The following is an 18,571-nucleotide window of genomic DNA, read 5'->3' as shown; positions in this document are numbered from 1 at the left end:
AAAACAGATTTGATATGAGCAACAAATATTCATGGTCTTCAACATTAGGCCACTTGACCGAGTGACATTGCAAGCCCGAGATAGGAGGAGCATCAAATGGTAATGAGAGCGCAAGCATCACGAATCGCAATCTGGTGCTTGATTTGGGGGCACTGGATGAGATTCCAGCGTTGAGTTCCGGGAAAGGTCATGAACGGGAGTGTCATGCTGAAAGGCTGCAGAAAGATCGTGGGTCGAGGTGGTGTTTGAATCAATGGTGTTGCTGGCATCGCTCTTTCCTACCTAAGCTCAGCATTGCGGTGCACGGACCATACCAAAGACCCACCATCCCGGCAGCGGCATCCTCCGTGCCTTCTCAGGGTTCCACGTTGCTCGAAAGTCCCCCACATCAGTGAGCCAAGGGGAACACATCGCAGCTGTCTAGCATTTGGCGTTCGACATCAACGACGAGCATCCGACCTCAACACAACCGCCAACATGGACCCCTACTCTGCCGAAGGCGAATTGATCAACATCCACAACCACTTCCATCAGGGTCAATACCAAGAGGTCATCGATTACGACACCTCCGCCCTTTCTCCCGAGAATGAGCTTCCTGCCCGAGTCCTAGTCCTCCGCGCCCGCGTTGCTCTGGGCCAAGCCGAAGATGTCATCGCCGACGTCCAGGGAGAGAAGGAGCCCGAGCTGGTTGCAATTGGTGCTCTGGCCGAGAGTGCGTTGGGAAAGACGGAGTCTGCAGTGAAGACGATCGAGAAGCTCGCCGCGTCCGAGGGAGAGAATGTCACAGTCCAGATTGTTGGAGGTACCGTCTTGCAGGCGGCAGGAAAGTCAGAGGAGGCTCTTGCGCTGTTGTCGCAGCACCAGGGCAGCCGTAAGTTATGAATGCGTGGCTTAGATTGACTCCGGCTAACCTATGTTATGCAGTTGACGCCGTTGCTTTGATTGTCCAGATCCAACTCCAGCAGAACCGAAACGACCTCGCCCTGAAGGAGGTCACCGCCGCCAGGAGATGGGCCCAGGATAGCTTGCTGGTTAACCTGGCTGAGTCGTGGGTTGGTCTGCGACAGGTACGATATCCATACCTCCAACGGAGATACTGTGCTAAAATGTGATAGGGCGGAGACAAATACCAACAGGCTTTCTACGTGTTTGAGGAGCTTGCGCAGGCGCCAGCAACATCTTCGATCGCGACGCTGGTGTCCCAGGCTGTTGCTGAGCTGCACCTCGGACGTGCAGAGGAGGCACAGTCTGCCCTGGACCAGGCTGTCTCGAAGAACCCCAACTACGCCGAGGCCATTGCCAACCTGCTTGTGTTGACAGTGATCTCTGGCAAAGATCCCAAGGAGTTCACGGAGTAAGTGTCGCCCCTGTCCGAGGCAATGAGGCCGAGTTGCTAACCACTTGAACACAGGAAGCTCAAGGCAGCGGATCCCCAGCACCAGTTCCTTGTGGATTTGGAGGAAAAGAGCGCGTTGTTCGACAAGGCGGCAACCAAGTACAGCGCCAAGGTGTCAGCATAGGCTGTGGTGTGATGTACTGCTGATGAGGCATAATGTTAGGCGTACGGTTTAGAGGAACTCAAATGGATACATCGGCTCGGAAAAGCGCAACGAGACCACCCGAATTACTACTTTCCGCTTGAAGATACCCATCCCGTTCTACTCGGTATTCCAAAATTCGCTCTCGGCTAGAGGCGCGCGACCCGCCAGTGATCGGCAGGCCTCGAAGGGGCCGATGTTTGTCGTTCTGGTCTGGACAACTGTTGGCCACGGAGAGTGCATGGTCTGGCCCCGGGCATGGTAGCGCGGCCGGCTTGTGAAGGTCGGGTCTACCGAAGCCGCCCGAAGTGACGGCCCGGCGTCTTGTAGGAGGATGATTGACATCATGGCCTTCCATTTCCTCACTAGTACCAAGCGCTCTCTGCATGGCCTCTTCCTCCTGAGTCAGGGCAAGCAGGGCTTAGGCTTCTGGCAACCGTCAAGAGTTGTGAGAGTGGTTGGCTAAGTCTTACCTGCAGTGCTCTCAGACGGGGCTTTGTGGTCTAATGTTTTCCCCCGCGGAGTGGAATTTCCGGTGGGTGCGAGCTAGGGCGACAAAGGGAACTGTGAATTCGCCACTATCTTTTTGCATCGCACAATACGATATTCCGTCTGACTGGCTGGTTGTTAGTGCTGTGGAGAGACGTCCGAAGACACTCGGTGCCCGGTATCTCTTCTCGATGCCAAGAGCATAGTGAACGCAAGTCCAGCGATGAGTGATGATGCTCCGTCACATCGTGAGGAGATTGGATGATTTTCGGAACACTGTCGAGCACATGCTGATTTCGAAGAGGTTCAAGCAGCCTCTGTCGTCATCGCCCAGTGCAAGTTGCCATTGATAACCTAGACTGAACATGAAGCCAAATGAGGAGTGGACGCAGGTGAAGGTAACGATAAGGACCCCTCACGAGGGTGAGCGGAGGTGGCCAAGGCACCACGACACGACAGGCATGTTGTGCCTCACCGCCATGGCGGCACGGAATCTAACAGTTGGAGGGTGCTGCGCATGGAGTTGCAGTTGCAGTTGCATTTTCGAGACGGGCTCTCTGCAGAGCCGTAGGCAGGCCGGGTGAATTGGAAGCGCGGCCCACTGCAGATGGGATGGAGTCTAGGATTCGACGATTCGACAGAAGTTCTCCCTGCCGCCCCAGCATCCCCGACCTCGCTTGTTTCGATCTGGGCCTCAAGCCCCTTTGACAATGCATATGCAGGACTCCACGGACTATGTCTAGACAGGCTGGAGTGCAGAACGAAGATGCCGACAATGCAGTCTAGCCTGCAGAAGCGGAGCAACCTGGCTAGTGTTCTGCTTCGCGGAGGAGGAGGAGGTCGAGTACAGGCGAACTGCAGCACGATGCAGGCAAAGGTAGGAGTCAAAAAGCCCCACTAAAGACAGAATGACATCATAGCTTCGAGTCTTTGATTTCTGCGATTCCCCGCTGTCCAACAAATGGCACATGCTCAAAGCACCTTTCCGATGTGGGAAATCATGGGTAAATTTTCAAAGTGTTAGTGTCTTGACTGTTGTGCGCATCATGGACGACCAGGCTCCCGAGGGCTACACTGCATGCACATTGCTACCGGCATCAATGTTCGTTTGACTTTTGCAATCCAATCCTCCCTCTTGCTTTTTACTCACTCAGCCAACTCAAGCAGGGGGCTGGGAATACCTACCGCCCTTGGCAACATTGTGTCGTCAGCCCCATGTCGATGGTTCAGCGCAGTTTGGATGCGGCCGGGGCTTGGCTGTTCGCCGGGGCTGGAATGTTCTGTTCGCTCGACTTTCGGACGGATGTATCACCTCGCCTCCCGATCCCCTGTAGAGAGAGACGGAGGGGCCGCTGTCCGAAGCATCGAAATTCTGCACCAGCGAGTAGCTGCGTACCGGATCGGAAACAGTTTTGTCTTTTCGCTTGTCTCTGATGCTTATCTGTAGGAAAACAGGAGTTGGTCGAGAACACGTCCATTCCTGTTCCCGGGCGCGACATTGGAGGGAACGGCATGCCGATCAGCAGCGGCTCTGCGAAACTCGGCGAGTGGAAAGAGAGGCTGAGAAGGCTGGAGGCTCTCGTCCGAGTGGCAGTCTGCCACTTCATCAACCCGGCCGATTTGTCAGGAACACTGCCGGCCGCTTCCCGTGATGGTGGGAGCGTGGCTGCGCTCCCGTTCATCCACCGACAAAAGACCAGAGTCTTCCAGTCATCCCAGTCAGCCATCGCCGCGCTAGAGCCCCCGATTGGGCATGGTTTGGAAAAATCAAAAAGAAAGCCAGATGCTATGGGCCCTGTAAGACGCCGTCATCGTAGTAGCATGCCCAGTCTGCGGTACGCCCGTTACGCCGCCGTCCGCGACGGCGTGCCATTTCTCTTTAGCATCCCGGAAGCGGCTTCTGGCCTGGCTTTCTCTTCGCCAGGCCGCCCATGCTCATTGTCCTCATGCAGCATGGCGCGCCGTGACGTGCCCACCGTGTCCGCGGGGGAACACGATGGTGGAATCTACTCTTAGCCCGTCATCGTGGAGGATGGATGGGCTGTGCGCGCTTTATCGCCGCTACCGCTCGCGGATCGGTCGAGAGTTCGGCGACATCGTGTGGGCATTGACTTCTATAAAGTCGGACACCATCCCGTTGAAACCTGTTCGTGACAACTTTATTCGTTAGCATTCGACTTTTCTGAAAACACGAGACTATAAAGCCTGAAGACGAAAAATCACTGCCGACCTACACGCATCAAACCTGTCATACACAGATATACACCACCGCCAACATGCCTATCGCACTCACTCCCCCCGAAGCCATGGTCGTTGCCAACGGCGGTCTTCCTCTTACTGAGAACAAGAAGCGCAAGATCATCTGTTTCTCAGGTACGAACGATCGACAACCCCAACGTGGGTCTTCGCCACGCCGCTAACAGCGACCTAGACTTTGATGGAACCATCTTCATGCAGGACACTGGCCACATCCTCTTCGACAACCATGGCTGCGGCTCCAAGCAGCGCGAGGTCCTTGACGAGCAGATCAAGACCGGCGAACGGTCGTTTCGCGATGTCTCCGAAGAAATGTGGGGTTCTCTCAACGTCCCCTTCGACGATGGCTTCGAGGTGATGGAGAAGACCCTCGAGATCGACCCTGCCTTCCAAGAGTTCCACAAGTTCTGCATCAGCAACTCCATCCCCTTCAACGTCATCTCCGCCGGACTCAAGCCCATCCTGAGAAGGGTTCTTGATACATTCCTGGGCGAGGAGGAGTCCGCTCACATCGATATCGTCGCCAACGAGGCCGAGATTACTGAGGACGGTACCGCCTGGAAGCCAATTTGGCTTCACGACAACGAGCTCGGCCACGACAAGGCTCTCTCTATGGGAGTTGCCCGCAAGGAGGCCGAGATGGAGTGTGAAGACGGCAGCATCCCCCTCATCGTCTTCATCGGCGACGGTGTCTCAGACTTGCCCGCCGCGCGCCAGGCTGACGTCCTTTTCGCCCGCAAGGGTCTGAGATTGGAGGAGTACTGCGTCGAGAACGACATCTCCTACATTCCCTTTGACACCTTCGCCGACATCCAGAAAGAGATTGAGCGAATCAGGGAGGAGGACGAGAAGAAGACCGGCGGCAAGGGTATGCCTGCGGCCTTCAACCCCCGTGCCAACATGTGGCGCCGCATGTCCAGCAAGTCCGCCATCCCTCGCATGGTCGCCATGTCGCCTGCGGAGGAGAAGATGTTCCTGTGGCCCAACGTCTTCAGCGTCATGTCTCCCAGCATCGAGAAGACCATGGTCGCTCCCGTCTTGGCCTAGAATGGCAGTCTTCTTTCGGCTTTGGGAATTTAATAGGTGTTCATGTATACGAGGGAATGCATAGCGAGCGATTTGATGGGATTCGGTTGGGCTGGCGCTTGGTCGGGACAGGTTGGACATTAAATCAGAAGATATTACACCAGAAGATGGTTAAACAGATCTAGGTTAGAGGAAAGAAAAAATTGCTTACTGTTACACCTTACTTCAATACCACTGTGAATTGTGACTAGCAGGTGTATGAAATATCTAAGTTTTTACCCAGCCCCTGGGTTGCATGATTTCTACTCATGTCTTTACACTTTGCTATTTTCCAGGGAACCCCGTTCCTAAGGGCTGGCCGCAATGGCATCCGCGGAAGGAGAAAAGTCTTTGCCGCTCATCTACCTAGGCGCCGGTCTCGGGTTCGTATTCTGCCAGCCAAGAATCGGTTTACCTCACACAGATTAGATCGCGACCCGGGTACGCCGCCCGTACGGGCTCCCACGCTGCCCCTTTGTTTCAGCTCAATCTTGGGTGGGGAAATGTGGGAATGATCATCGTACCGCTCCACACCGAACAAGGTGTCGATGAGTTCGTCCCGTCTCTGACGTCTCTGACGTCTCTTCAAAAACGGAAAAAAAACCGCAGTTATGTTGGATGGCAATGCAGAGTCCCAGGTTTCAGGGGAAACAATATAAAAACGCAGGATCAGGACCAGGGACGGGGGTGTTGTAAAACTTCTTGGGATCTGGGCAGAGATCTAATCGGGAGCCACTCCCGAATTCCAAGATCCAATATCCCCGAATAGGTTTCCCAATGCGGTCGACTTGCATGGGCACTCTGCCCTCTCTTGTCCACCTCGGGGTTTACGCTTATGTGAAGAAGGCAGCTGCTGCCGGTGTTCTCAGCCTCAAGGGGGGCTCTGTCAAATCTAAAGGCGACAGAGGGCATCTGATGTACATTGAAACGTGGGGAATGACAGCGGTTAACAACGATATGCTTCAAACAACGCCAAGACCACCTGAATGCCTTCCCTTCTCCATTGGGGAAGCGCCCTGCTGGGAACGCCCTAACTAACCTACCTGTCAAGACAGGGATATACAGATCATCAACCTCCTACGAGATGTCAAAGTCAGATAGACTCACATTTAAAGCCACACGTATCGTTCATCCTGTCAGGCCTGTTTCGTCGTTAACTTTCTTTCACCATCCCATTCAAATTTAGCAACCTACGTCCGCTGGAGAGGAACGTAGTAGCTCTTTTCTACTTCTTCTTCTTCGCGGTCTTCACCTTCGTTGCTTGAACAAGACCCGTCACTCGTTACAACTTACCAAAGTCAAAGATGTACCACTCATCGACCCTCCTCCTCGCCGCCGCCGGCCTGGCGAGCGCCTTTACGAACACAAAGGTCGACTTCTTCATGCGCAAGAACATCGATCCCATCGTCATCCCGGGCCAGTACAAGAGCCACATGCACAGCTTCTTCGGTAGCGATGCCGTGAACGTCAACCTGAGCACCACGGCGGAACTCCAACAGGGCTGCGCCACTGCCCAGAACCCAAACGACCTGTCCGTTTACTGTAAGTGCCCCCTCCCCGTGGAATATGTTCAACGAGTTCGACATGAGAAGTTGGTCACTTACACCAGAAACAGGGATCCCGACTCTCTACCACGTCGAGGGCGACAAGCGCACCCCCATCGAGCCCGTCGCCTTCACGGCCTACTACAACTTCGACAAGGATCCGGCCGAGGTCGCGATCCCGCCCAACTTCAACGTCGTTGCCGGCAACGCCCAGGCCAAGACCGTGGACGACCTCGTCGAAGGCTCCGACGTCGCCTGGCTCTGCCAGAACCAGGACTTCGACGCCGGCGGCAAGAAGAACTCGGACTTCCCGCAGAGCACCTGCTCCACCTCGCTCCAGTCGGTCCTCTGGTTCCCGGACTGCGTCGACACGACCACGCTCAAGAGCGCGTACTCGAACAAGGGCACCTGCGCCGACGGCATGAAGCGCATGCCGCAGCTGCGCTTCAGCATCCGCTACGACACCAAGAAGGCCATCCCCGACGGCTGGAAGGGCGCGCCGCCCCTGGAGCTCGCGTGCGGGCCGAGCCACTGCTTCCACGGCGACTTCATCAACGGCTGGCTGGAGGAGGCGGCCCAGACGATGGTCACCGCGCTGACGGAGAAGAGGAAGTGGCAGGCCGTCGACGGGCCGAACGGCAAGGCTAAGGCGGGCTCCAAGTGCAAGGACAAGGCTACCGATGCGGACCCCAACAACGGCACGAACGATTATGCGGAGAGCGTCAAGCAGATGGCCAAGAGAAGGGTTGATATGAAGAACAGGATGGCCATGTAAGAGGGGATAAGAACCAAGTGGTGAAAGTTGAGGATTTTTCATGCGTATCTTGGAGACGCTTCTTGTACAAAGTTTTAGACAGTTGTCAGTATCTATGTTGTGTTGAACACATCAGTCGCGAGAATATTGAAGTGACTTTGACGGTCGATATTGTGAGGGTAGGTGCTTGCCAACGGACTTTTGAGCTGCGCTTGCCGGTGTCTCTTTCCTGTTGTTGGGCCTTGTGGTAGCCTCAGATGGCAGCCTATACAAGTATGCTCCTGCTCCTTTGCTCTCAACCGACGAGAAGAACAAAATGGCCCAGTAGTCAGGTCAGCGCAATCGCAGCGCCCTGGTGATCCATTATCTGATCGTTGGAGTTTAAGGGTTCAAGTGGATTCTCTTGACACTTGAACCCTTTTTGTTTTTTTGTGTAGCCTTTCCCTTTTCATTTATGTACTTTTTTGGGAAAGGTGTTTTTTTCTAATCATGATCTGAACCTCAGTGCAAAGATTCCTGGATTAATCGTTAGGATCACAGACCTTACGCTTTCCCCATAAGTATTCGTTCTTCTTTATTAGAAGTCTCGCTTAGTGATTTGAATGTCGACATTTTAGTGACGCCGACTTGCCAACTATATTGATCCAATGTCTGCGGACAAATCGTAGTCGCTGATAACTCCAAGAGAACACTCAAGGCAGAAGCAGTAAATGAGGATGGTCAAGACAACAATGGCGGCAGTGATGATAAAGGAGTCTAAAGCAGATATTATTGTTACGGTATGGTAAGCGTAGGTTATCTGCAACTGACGACCCAGGCAAAGCCAGGAAGCGAGGTGCTGGTCGAGAGCATTTCCGAAAAGGAGAACCATATCGAAAAAAGGGCTGTCCGAGCTCTACCTCCCCAGAACTCTAGATCCATGTATTTACCTGGGAAGCTGGAGCTGAAAGGCCCAGTGCCAGCAACTTTGCTATCGTGTTCACATGCTGATACAAATGCCAAGGGGCTGTCGTCGGGTCTCCAGTACCTACGTGCGACATATCTACCGCAGCTCCTCATCGGTGATATCTACTGCGATACTTGGTTAAGTTATGACTTATTCAATGCGGAGACAAATAGAAATAAAAACTGCATAGCGTATGGATTTCTACAAAACCTCCACTTCAATACTAGCTCCATCATCATCTGTGACTGGGTGTGATAGGCCCACGACACCCGGAAGTTGAGACGCGTGACGGTCCTAGCCATGCCACAAGAGAAGCCTCCAGAGCTCGACCTCGGCTGCGGCCATCTTTACGACGGTACTGGGCGAAGGGACGTTGGAAGACAGATCCAGGGAGTTGTTCAATTTACAACAGGATGATCGCGCAGACGGCACTGTGTACTCCGCGAGCTTTCGTTCGCTTGCCAATCAAAGAAGCCAGTGCGTTTTGACGTTTGTAACCAGCTAACTTTACGCAACAATCAGAACCGCCTTGGCATGACCCGAGGGGAGAGACATCAGTTGACACGGAAAAGTTCTGGCAAGTTCTGGTAGATACAAAAAGGCGATGGGAATAGAGTCAAGACGGAAGAAGGATGAAGTGCTTGGCATCTCAAGTCTGGGGAGACTTAAAGACGAGATCGGGTAAACTCACTCGAAAGAGAAACCCTACATCTCTTTTCCCTTGGACTCGCGCCTAACGGGGCGTCGATTTCGAATTTGGTCACTCAATGGTTGGGTGCACACGGTTATGCCTACATCCCTACAACCTCACTCCCAGCTAGACACACTTAGTGCCAGATTAGACGGCCGTGGGGTATCACGACTCGATCGTTGACTGTGTCGTGACGAGAGACAGTGTGTAGGGCACACAACTGTACTTAAAGAACACCTTGGTTGTCTCGTGTCAAGCTGTACACATGGCTGACCGAGTCTCCAGGTTGTTTCATCATGTATTCGCAGATATCATCCCAAAGAGTTGGAAATAGCCATATCAAAACCGGGACGAGCCGACGCGGCCGTTGTTTGACCCGTGGTATTGACAATGTTTCCCGCTGGTTTGACCGTTGGAGCGGGCGCCAGCAGGATAGTCATCGTATCAAGGAGCGTTTGGTACCGAGAACAGCACAGCCAAGACCGTCCACGAGACGTCATGTTTCGTGACCGGTTGCCAACACTGGTAGCCCTAGTATGAGTTCTGCGACTTAGATTAAGCGGCAAACTAGAGAAGTTTGACCTCATCAAAGCCATGCCAACGTGGGAGCGCTGAGCCAGAGGTGGTACAAGGGGCCTCGACCCACGCCAAGCGCGAAAGTTAGCAAAGCATCATACTTCAGACGAAATGGGATGGAGCAAGGCAATGAACCAATGCACGATGAGACTGTCGCAGCCCAGATAGTTCGGAGTCGGGGTGCTCGGGAGCGTCCATAGCTCCACGGGGCGGATATCCGGCCGAAGCTTGGAGGCTTGGCCCTTGCCCGTCGCAGCTGTGTGGTCTCGACAGCCGTGGTCCCCATCAAGTTTGGTGAGGTTTTGCGTCATAAATGGAGCCCTGGGCTGAACCGGCGACAGCCACAAGGACCACCAGACGGGGCCTGGGATGACTCTGGATCTGGTTGTCGCTGCCGCTGGCTGACACACCCCGTGGTGGTGGACGGGCAGGTATGTGCATTGGATAACAGGGCTCATGGTCTTGGATTACACGCAGAGTAGGAATGAATGACGGGTCTCGCTTTGCCTTGTAGGAGGCCTCGTGGAATGCTTGGCTTGATTAAGTTGGGGGTCTCGATTGTCTCGAAATGGCTGGCAATTCGGTAGCATGGAGCGGAGGCGGGTCGACCGTGGCTGTTTGGCGCCGTCGCGTACCGCGTACGGGAGGATGGATCGAAGTGAGCGCCAGACTCCAGAGCGGTAGGTCGACGGTGAGCGGCATTGCAGAATGCAGAAACAAGGCCGATCCTTCGTGATTCGGATGGACGTCGAGTTTGATGGTTTGTTTCATTTCGCTGCTCATCGGCATCAGCACCAGCCCGTCCGCCACGCCGTATTGGGCTGCGTTGGGTCCAATTGAATTGGATGATTTCGGGAGTGATTGTCGGATGGATTTGATTTGGGTTGGAATGGGAACAGTACCGCGAGGCAGCAGTCAGCAATCAGCATTTTAGCCATCAGGGAATGGATGCATCGAGGTAAGGTAGGCGCCAATAGTCGTAGCGGCGAAGCTTGGATCGCCGGGGCATCGCCGGCGGCCCGTGCCCCTTGGGAAGGTGACGGGAAGGTACCTGCTGTACGCGGTTCAACTTGCGCCTTCCCAAGGTTTCGTGTCCGATACGTCGAATTACCTCAGCTTTCTTTTGGATACCTACCTAAGGTAGACAGTGTTTGTGTGCAACCCCCACCAGTCTGTCTCAACTCTCAAAAGGATGCTGCTGATTGACCACCGCCGCGCCACGTCGTTTACATTCGCCCTGCGCTGCCCCGGGCAAACTTTGGGGCAACACCCGCAGATCAGAGGGAACGCGCACAAAGAACGTCAGGGAGCAGCAGGATGAGTCCACAAAGCTGCTCACGGGTCTGTACCGGGCGAGTTAGCAGAGAGCTGAGCCAGGATGGGGGTGTTTTGATGACGAGGCCCGCCCGTGCCAAGAAGGGAACCAATTGGCAGGACCAGACGTCGCATTTTATTCTCGACTGTCTGACTGGTCCCTGATGTGCCTGAAGGTGAGGTGAGGTGAGGTTCAGATGGCACGAGCCGCCTCTCTCGGCCCTTGCTGTTGTGAGATACCAGCTGTCCGCCTAGAGATCGACCAAGACTCTTGGGAGAAGGTTTGGAAGCATCCAAAGCCATCCGCGAGGGCTTGGCGAAAGGAGCCTCCAGTCGCAGTCCACCACCACATCCAGACCTCAGGATGTGGGATGTGGACGCTCCCTTGCTCAGTGGTACGGATAGGGCAGAGACGGATGCACGGCAAGCAGATGGGGAAGGCGTCTGTGGGATAAATATGTTGTGCGGCGCTGCAGGTGCAGTTGCAGCCGACGAGGGGCGTCGCCGGGGGACTGGATTCGTGGAGATGGAGGGGAGGAGAGGGGGGGAAGCCAAGTCCTCATCCGGGCCATGCCTCTTTTGAAATTGAGGGACTAAAGCCACAAGTAGGACGAAATTTTAACATGGAGAGAGAGAGGCCGAGGAAGGCGGGACTTTTGCAAGAGAACCCGTTACCGAGAGGCGGAGGGAGAGAGAGGGGGACGAATGAATATCGCCGGGTGGTTGAGTGATTTGATGAACGCATGTGAGGTTTGGATGCTGACCGTCCGGCCATGTTGGCAAGATGCAAGGGAGAATCGGGTGACAGCCGTTGATGGGGCAGGAACTCAGGGGATGGACGGCAATATGAGCGATCCATGTGAAGAGCAGGCGAAGATGAGGGGGAGCTGGGCTCTCAACCAGGTCTGCGACATCTGGACATGGGCTCTGACCTGGTCCTTGATCGAGGCCATTGACCTGTCTTGGTGCCGCCTGAAGACATGTGGATCAAGAAGTCGAGGACCCCCATCGAGATTCGGACAGTATTGACGCGGGATTCGGGGTTTAGTAAATGGTTGAAGCGATGCCAGGCCCAGGCCACGAGTGGTCAAGAACTATCTTTGTTGGGGGCACCGGGCCGACTAACTCGACTAAGGAGGTATTTTGTACAGAGTATTTCGAGATGCGCGATAACACGTCGAGAGATGAGCCACCAACCGGGAAGAGCCAACCAACAGAGGGGGCTGGCACGCGACCGAGAAGCGGGACGGCTACGGATACAGGGAAGAGCCCAAGAGGAAGGTCGACGAACGCGAGGGAAGAGTTGAAAAGGCAGAGAGACACGAGGAAATAGCGAAGGATTTCGGAAGGGGAATGGAAGCGTCGATGGGGCGTGATGGGGGCACAGGATGGGGCTGAACAGGGAGCAGCATCTAGTTAAGGACACGGTTTAATAGGACGGACAAATAAGCAGCTGGTCGATGGTCAGGACGGGCAGCCGAGGGCGGGCAGGGAGGTGCGGGTTGCGGTACTTTGATGCGCGTTTGAACAAGCAGCGGCGACAGACTTTGATCGGGCTTTTGCACGAGTCCGAGCAGCCATCTTCGCTCGATCTTAGGTGCTCATAGACATACAAGGACATGCTGGTAGACAGAGAGAACAGAATGGCGGTGGGAAAGACACTGATACTGATGCGCGTATAGACAGAAGACACCGACAGCAACACCACCCACCCACTGGCCAGGCCACCGATGCTGATGCAGTGAGTGAGTGAGTGAGTGGGTGGTGGTGCAAGTGTGAGAGACAGATTGAGGGTGCCTGGTCGAGGGACTCAAAGCAGCATTCTGCCGCAGTTTCTGGTTTCTGTTTCCAGCCGTTTCCAGCTTTCCTCGGGCTTCAGCTTCAGCTTCAGCTCCAGCTGCCTTCCCTGCTGCCCACTGCTCCCAAAACCTGGCGAATCCACCGCACGGCACCGTTGGGGATCGCAATCCGAAGCACCCGCGCGCAACCGCGACACTAACGGCCACCCGACCGGCAGACCATACGCATCTGGGACGAATACGCAGTAGGTCTGCCCGAATACTTCAGACGACCAGCTGCTATCCGTGAGGTACCTCGCTTTGCCGCCATAAGCACACCAAACCACAAGTTCCCATGTACAGCTACCACCTCAAGTTAGAAACAGAATACCCGCGGTGGTGGCTTCAACACACGCATCAGATATGTCCATTACTGTGTAAATCCAGACACCACAACACGCTATTTGCAGGTGTCTGAACAAAGTACCTTACTCTCCTTTGGCTGGCGGGATTTTCTGTCCATTGCTTGCCTGCCTGCCTGCTTGCTGTGCTTGCTTGCTGTCTGTGCCGGGGCGAGGCGGTCTGCGACACTGACGGCGTGCCATCTCTTATCCCACCCGCTGCTACTGCTGCTCCTGCTGCCACTGCTACTGCTGCAGCCATTCCCATTCCCCTCCGCTGCAAGCTCCATTCTCAGTATTCCTTGCCATCTCTCTCACCCGAGTCCCGACCTTTCCCTGGGCTGTCTGTCTCACGCGTCTTCCTCTCCTTTTTGCTTCTTGTTCACATTATCCGTACTACTCTTAGTTTGCTCCTACATTCCACCCGAGCATGGCGGTGGTGCCAAGTTGACGTGCATCCAAGCCACATAATTAATCCGTACACCTGCTCACCTCTTGTTGTCGTCCTCGGCCCTCTTATTACTCGGACAGCATCTCCCAGGGGCCTCTCGGAGCTTTGCCACCTCTCTCTGTTTCTTCAATTCATCCCCTTTTCCCTATCGAACATCCCTTTTGACTGCCTGGACTCTGTAACTGCCACTACGACTTCCCAGAGACGTTGGTGTTGCAGCATTCGAGATCCAATCCTATCCCGTACTCCCTACGGATACCCTTCTCCAACCGAGTCGAGTCGAGTCGAGTCGCCGTAATTTGCACGAGTACTTGTTCGTTCCATCCGCTAGACCCCCCGGACATCTTACACCCGCCGTCACGACCGTTTCGCGTTCCTGTCGTTCGCCGTCGCCAATCCGCCCAGAAGACCAACGGGCTATTCGATCTTGACTGGAAAACAGTGTTGCATTGGTGGAAGAGGACGAATCGTGTTGAGACGGAGCATCGCAGTCGCGGAGGCATATCCTGATCAGCAACCAACAACGAGACAGTACTTCAGAAACCCTGTCTTGTGCAGCTGGCTAGCAACCTTCTGGCTGTCTGCTCTGCATTGTCCCTTGCGGAATACGGCCACGTTCCATCGCCTCAGCTCCAACGCGCGCGCGCCTGTTTGCTGGTGATTTGCCGTACACCACCACACCATCACCGACGTACAGCTAGCTACAGCCTCCAGGTTACAGCTGCCCTGCCCTGCCCTGCCCTGCTCTGCCTAGGCGAAAAGGAGGCATTCAGGCAGACGTCAACAACAGCTGCTAGAGACCCACGTCGGAGGGTTGTCCTGTCGGATTGTGACAATTGGATGCTAGGCGCTGGAGCCAAAATACGCAAGGTACCGCAAGTACCTCTTTTTGGCTTCCCAATTGCGTACCTAGGCTTCCCAGCTTCGGTTCCCAGCGCGCTCCGCATTGTATCTCCTACGTCACCCCGCCCTCCAAACTGGCCGCCGCCCTGCCTGTGAGTGGTGTCTGGACCGTCACCGTCACACGTCGTGCGCTGCGCCCTCAAACGCTCTGCTTGGCAACCGCAACTCTTTTTAGGGGCCGCTCCCCGACCCGTCGCCCGCCATGGTCCGCATCATCCCTGGACGACTCAAGTCCAGCTCTTCCCTCCGCCATAGCCGCAGTAGTAGCCCAACTCGTAACAACAGCAATAGCAGCACCAGCAGTAACGGCAAGATGGGAGAGTTGAGCCCAAAAGACAATGGCTTGACCTTGAAGGTCGTCATTATGAAGGTAGGCAGTCCACCACTGCTGCCCCACCATCCCATCGCCTTCAGCCCGCTTGCGCACCCGGTGCCGCGGTCCTGTCAAACTAAGCAGCGCCCAAATGCTAACGATTGATCGCATTCCAGGCCCGAAATCTCGCTGCCAAGGACAGAAGCGGCACATCCGATCCGGTACGATCCCTCAATTGCCGTCCTGTGCCTTCTGAAGCAACTCCTCTGACATGTCTGCCTGCAGTTTCTCGTTGTCACCCTCGGTGACGCCAAAGTCACGACGCACGAAGTTCCCAAGACCCTGAACCCCGAGTGGAACGTCATCGAAGAGCTGCCCGTAAACACGACCCAGAGCCTCATTCTCGACGTAATATGCTGGGACAAGGATCGCTTCGGCAAGGACTACCTGGGCGAATTCGACCTCGCTCTGGAGGAGATCTTTGCCGATGAGCAGAACGAGCAGCCCCCGAGATGGTATCCTCTGAAGAGCAAGAAGCCCGGCAAAAAGACGAGCGTTGTGTCTGGTGAGGTCATGCTGCAGTTTACCCTTTTCGACCAGTCCAACACCGCCGCAACCCGCGAGCAAGTCTTCGAGAAGTTTTACTCCCTCGTCAGCCAAGTGCCTGCTGGTTCTAGACAAATCACGCCCACCATGACGCCACTGATTCAGCCGATCAAGAACATGCGCGTGCGCAGCGGCACCACACCCTCGCCCCCGTTATCGCGAAATGCCACCGACGACCAGGAAGAGGATGACGACGATGATCTCGACATCGAAGATGATACCCCCGAAGACGAAGATTCGAGCAAGCCTGAGGCCGCTGAGAAGCGCAAGCGCCGCCTCAGGATCAAGGGACTGAAGAAGAAGAGAAGAGACCACGCGTACGAATTCAATAACAGTGGAAGTGACGTAGTGGGCATAATCTACCTCGAAGTCCTGAACATCACCGATCTCCCTCCCGAGCCCAACTCCACGCGAACCACATTCGATATGGACCCGTTCGTTGTCGCGTCTCTCGGCAAGAAGACATATCGAACAAAACGAGTGCGACACAACCTGAACCCCGTCTTCAACGAAAAGATGATTTTCCAAGTCCAAGGCCACGAGCAGCAATACTCATTCGCCTTCACTGTTATGGACCACGACAAGTACTCCGGAAATGACTTCATCGCCGACTGCAACCTGGCCGTCAGAGAGCTGATCGACAAGGCCCCGAAAGCTGACCCGGAGACTGGCCTCTATGACGTACCCGAGCCTGCCGAATTCGTTGCCCCGCAGCAGCGTCGCTTCAAAAAGCTCGCAATGTCGCGCACATCTTCGTCTCAGAGCTTGAGCAAAGTGGTACGGCCGTCCCTGTCCAAGAACCCTAGTAGCACTTCCGGCGTGCCTGGAGGAAGCCAGTCTGGAACTGCGACGCCTACGCCTGCCGCTCAGCCTGGAGGTCTGAACCCCGAGTTCCTGTCGCCCGAACAAGCTCTCGCTGGCGCTGGAGCTCAGACTGCGGAAGCGCAGCAGTCTGAAGAAGTAGACTTCCATGACTTCAGCATTCCCTTGAAGATGAAGGACGCCAAGAAGTGGGAAGACAAGCATAACCCAGTCCTATACATCCGCGCGAAGTACGTTCCCTACCCTGCTCTTCGTCAGCAGTTCTGGCGATCCATGCTCAAGCAGTACGACACGGACGAGAGTGGTCGTATCAGCAAGATTGAGCTGACGACAATGCTCGACACTCTGGGTTCCACGCTGCATGAGTCGACAATCGATGGCTTCTTCAAGCGCTTTCCCCACAGGGAAGAAGGCGACGAGGTCGGAGATCTGACGATGGACGAGGCCGTGCTATGCTTGGAGGACCAATTGGAGGCCAAGAGCAAGCCCGTCACTGTGACGCAGAAGATGAAGGGCATGCTGCCAGATGCCGACAAGGTCAAAAATCTTCTTTCAGGGCCAGGGCACACCCAGCCTGGTCTTTCGACAGAGGCTTCAAGTTCCTCCGATGGTACTCTCAACGTGCCGGAACTGAGCACTCCGGGCGAGGAGGGCGACCTCCTTGACAAGGACGATCTGGCTGAGGATCGTTCTGGCGAAGAGCATGTGGTCGAGATCAGAGAATGTCCAATTTGCCACCAGCCGCGCTTGAACAAGCGCAAGGATACCGACATCATCACGCACATTGCCACATGCGCCAGCCAGGATTGGCGACAGGTGAACAACCTCGTCATGGGCGGTTTCGTCACCGCCAGCCAGGCCCAACGCAAGTGGTACTCCAAGGTTATCACCAAGATCTCTTACGGCGGATACAAGCTTGGAGCCAACTCGGCAAACATCTTGGTCCAGGACCGCATCACGGGCCAGATCAACGAGGAGAAGATGAGCGTTTACGTGAGACTTGGAATCCGTCTCCTGTACAAAGGACTCAAGTCTAGTAACATGGAAACCAAGAGGAGTAAGCAGGGCCCCATCGCCCTAACCGGATATTCTGCTAACGTCATCGTAGTTCGTAAGATGCTCAAGAGCATGAGTATCAAGCAAGGCAAGAAGTTTGACGATCCGGCCTCCAAGGCTGAGATTCCCAAGTTCATCGAATTCCACCGTCTCGACATGTCGGAGGTTCTTCTGCCGCTGGAAGAGTTCAAGAACTTTAACGAGTTCTTTTACCGAGCTCTGAAGCCCGATGCTCGCCCATGCTCTGGTGCCGAGCGTCCGGATGTCACCGTTTCTCCCGCCGATTGTCGCAGCGTCGTGTTTAATAGTGTGAACCAGGCCACCAACGTTTGGATCAAGGGTCGTGAGTTCTCGATCAAACGCCTTCTCGGCGACGCCTACCCTGAGGATGTCAAGCGCTTCGAGAACGGTGCGCTCGGCATTTTCCGACTGGCGCCGCAAGATTACCACCGTTTCCACATTCCTGTTGACGGTATCTTGGACAAGCCGAAGACCATTGCCGGAGAATACTACACCGTCAACCCGATGGCTATTCGCTCAGCCCTTGACGTGTACGGAGAGAATGTCAGAGTTCTTTGCCCGATCGACAGTCCTGTGCACGGCCGTGTGATGGTCATTTGTGTGGGCGCCATGATGGTTGGCAGCACCGTCATTACACGCAAGGAGGGCGAGCAGGTGAAGCGAGCTGAGGAGCTTGGCTACTTCAAGTTTGGCGGTAGCACTATCGTATTGTTGTTCGAGCCTGGCAAGATGGTCTTCGATGATGACCTGGTGGACAACTCGAACACTGCCCTTGAGACTTTGGTAAGTTGGCGGGATGGTATCTACCTGTGAAAATTTGACTGACAGCATTTCTAGGTTCGCGCTGGCATGTCTGTGGGACACGCGCCTGGCACACCGCAATGGGCGCCGGACATGCGCAAAGACGAGAAGGACATCACCGAGGCGGACAAGAAGGACGCCAAACGACGCATCGGTGGCAGCCTTACCGGAGAGGAGTCTTCAAGCGGCGACGAAACTCCTGGCAACGGCACCGACATCAACACGCATGCTGCGTCCGCCATGTAA

The 18,571-nt window shown here is 55.0% G+C and overlaps 4 protein-coding genes across 4 annotated transcripts; all 4 read left to right on the top strand.

Moving 5' to 3' along the window:
* Positions 1–477: 477 nt before the first annotated feature.
* COL26b_005201 (uncharacterized protein) lies at positions 478–1,520 on the top strand (the record flags this gene model as incomplete). The annotated part of the gene is made up of 4 exons (XM_053178056.1): positions 478–871; positions 925–1,067; positions 1,116–1,354; positions 1,412–1,520. The coding sequence occupies 4 exons, from the start codon at positions 478–480 to the stop codon at positions 1,518–1,520; spliced, it is 885 nt and encodes a 294-aa protein (XP_053038015.1).
* A 2,783-nt stretch (positions 1,521–4,303) lies between these two features.
* COL26b_005200 (uncharacterized protein) lies at positions 4,304–5,330 on the top strand (the record flags this gene model as incomplete). Its single annotated transcript, XM_053178055.1, has 2 exons — positions 4,304–4,400; positions 4,459–5,330. 2 exons carry the CDS (start codon positions 4,304–4,306, stop codon positions 5,328–5,330), a joined length of 969 nt encoding a protein of 322 aa, XP_053038014.1.
* A 1,322-nt stretch (positions 5,331–6,652) lies between these two features.
* Positions 6,653–7,667, top strand: COL26b_005199 (uncharacterized protein; the record flags this gene model as incomplete). Its single annotated transcript, XM_053178054.1, has 2 exons — positions 6,653–6,890; positions 6,964–7,667. 2 exons carry the CDS (start codon positions 6,653–6,655, stop codon positions 7,665–7,667), a joined length of 942 nt encoding a protein of 313 aa, XP_053038013.1.
* Positions 7,668–14,908: 7,241 nt separating this feature from the next.
* On the top strand, positions 14,909–18,571 carry COL26b_005198 (uncharacterized protein; the record flags this gene model as incomplete). Its single annotated transcript, XM_053178053.1, has 5 exons — positions 14,909–15,076; positions 15,196–15,240; positions 15,305–17,504; positions 17,556–18,307; positions 18,362–18,571. 5 exons carry the CDS (start codon positions 14,909–14,911, stop codon positions 18,569–18,571), a joined length of 3,375 nt encoding a protein of 1,124 aa, XP_053038012.1.

The sequence above is a fragment of the Colletotrichum chrysophilum genome (genome assembly GCF_026319265.1).
Source record: "Colletotrichum chrysophilum strain AFK26 chromosome Unknown scaffold_34, whole genome shotgun sequence".
Taxonomy (NCBI): Eukaryota; Fungi; Ascomycota; class Sordariomycetes; order Glomerellales; family Glomerellaceae; genus Colletotrichum; species Colletotrichum chrysophilum.
This window is presented reverse-complemented; position numbering and strand designations above follow the sequence as displayed.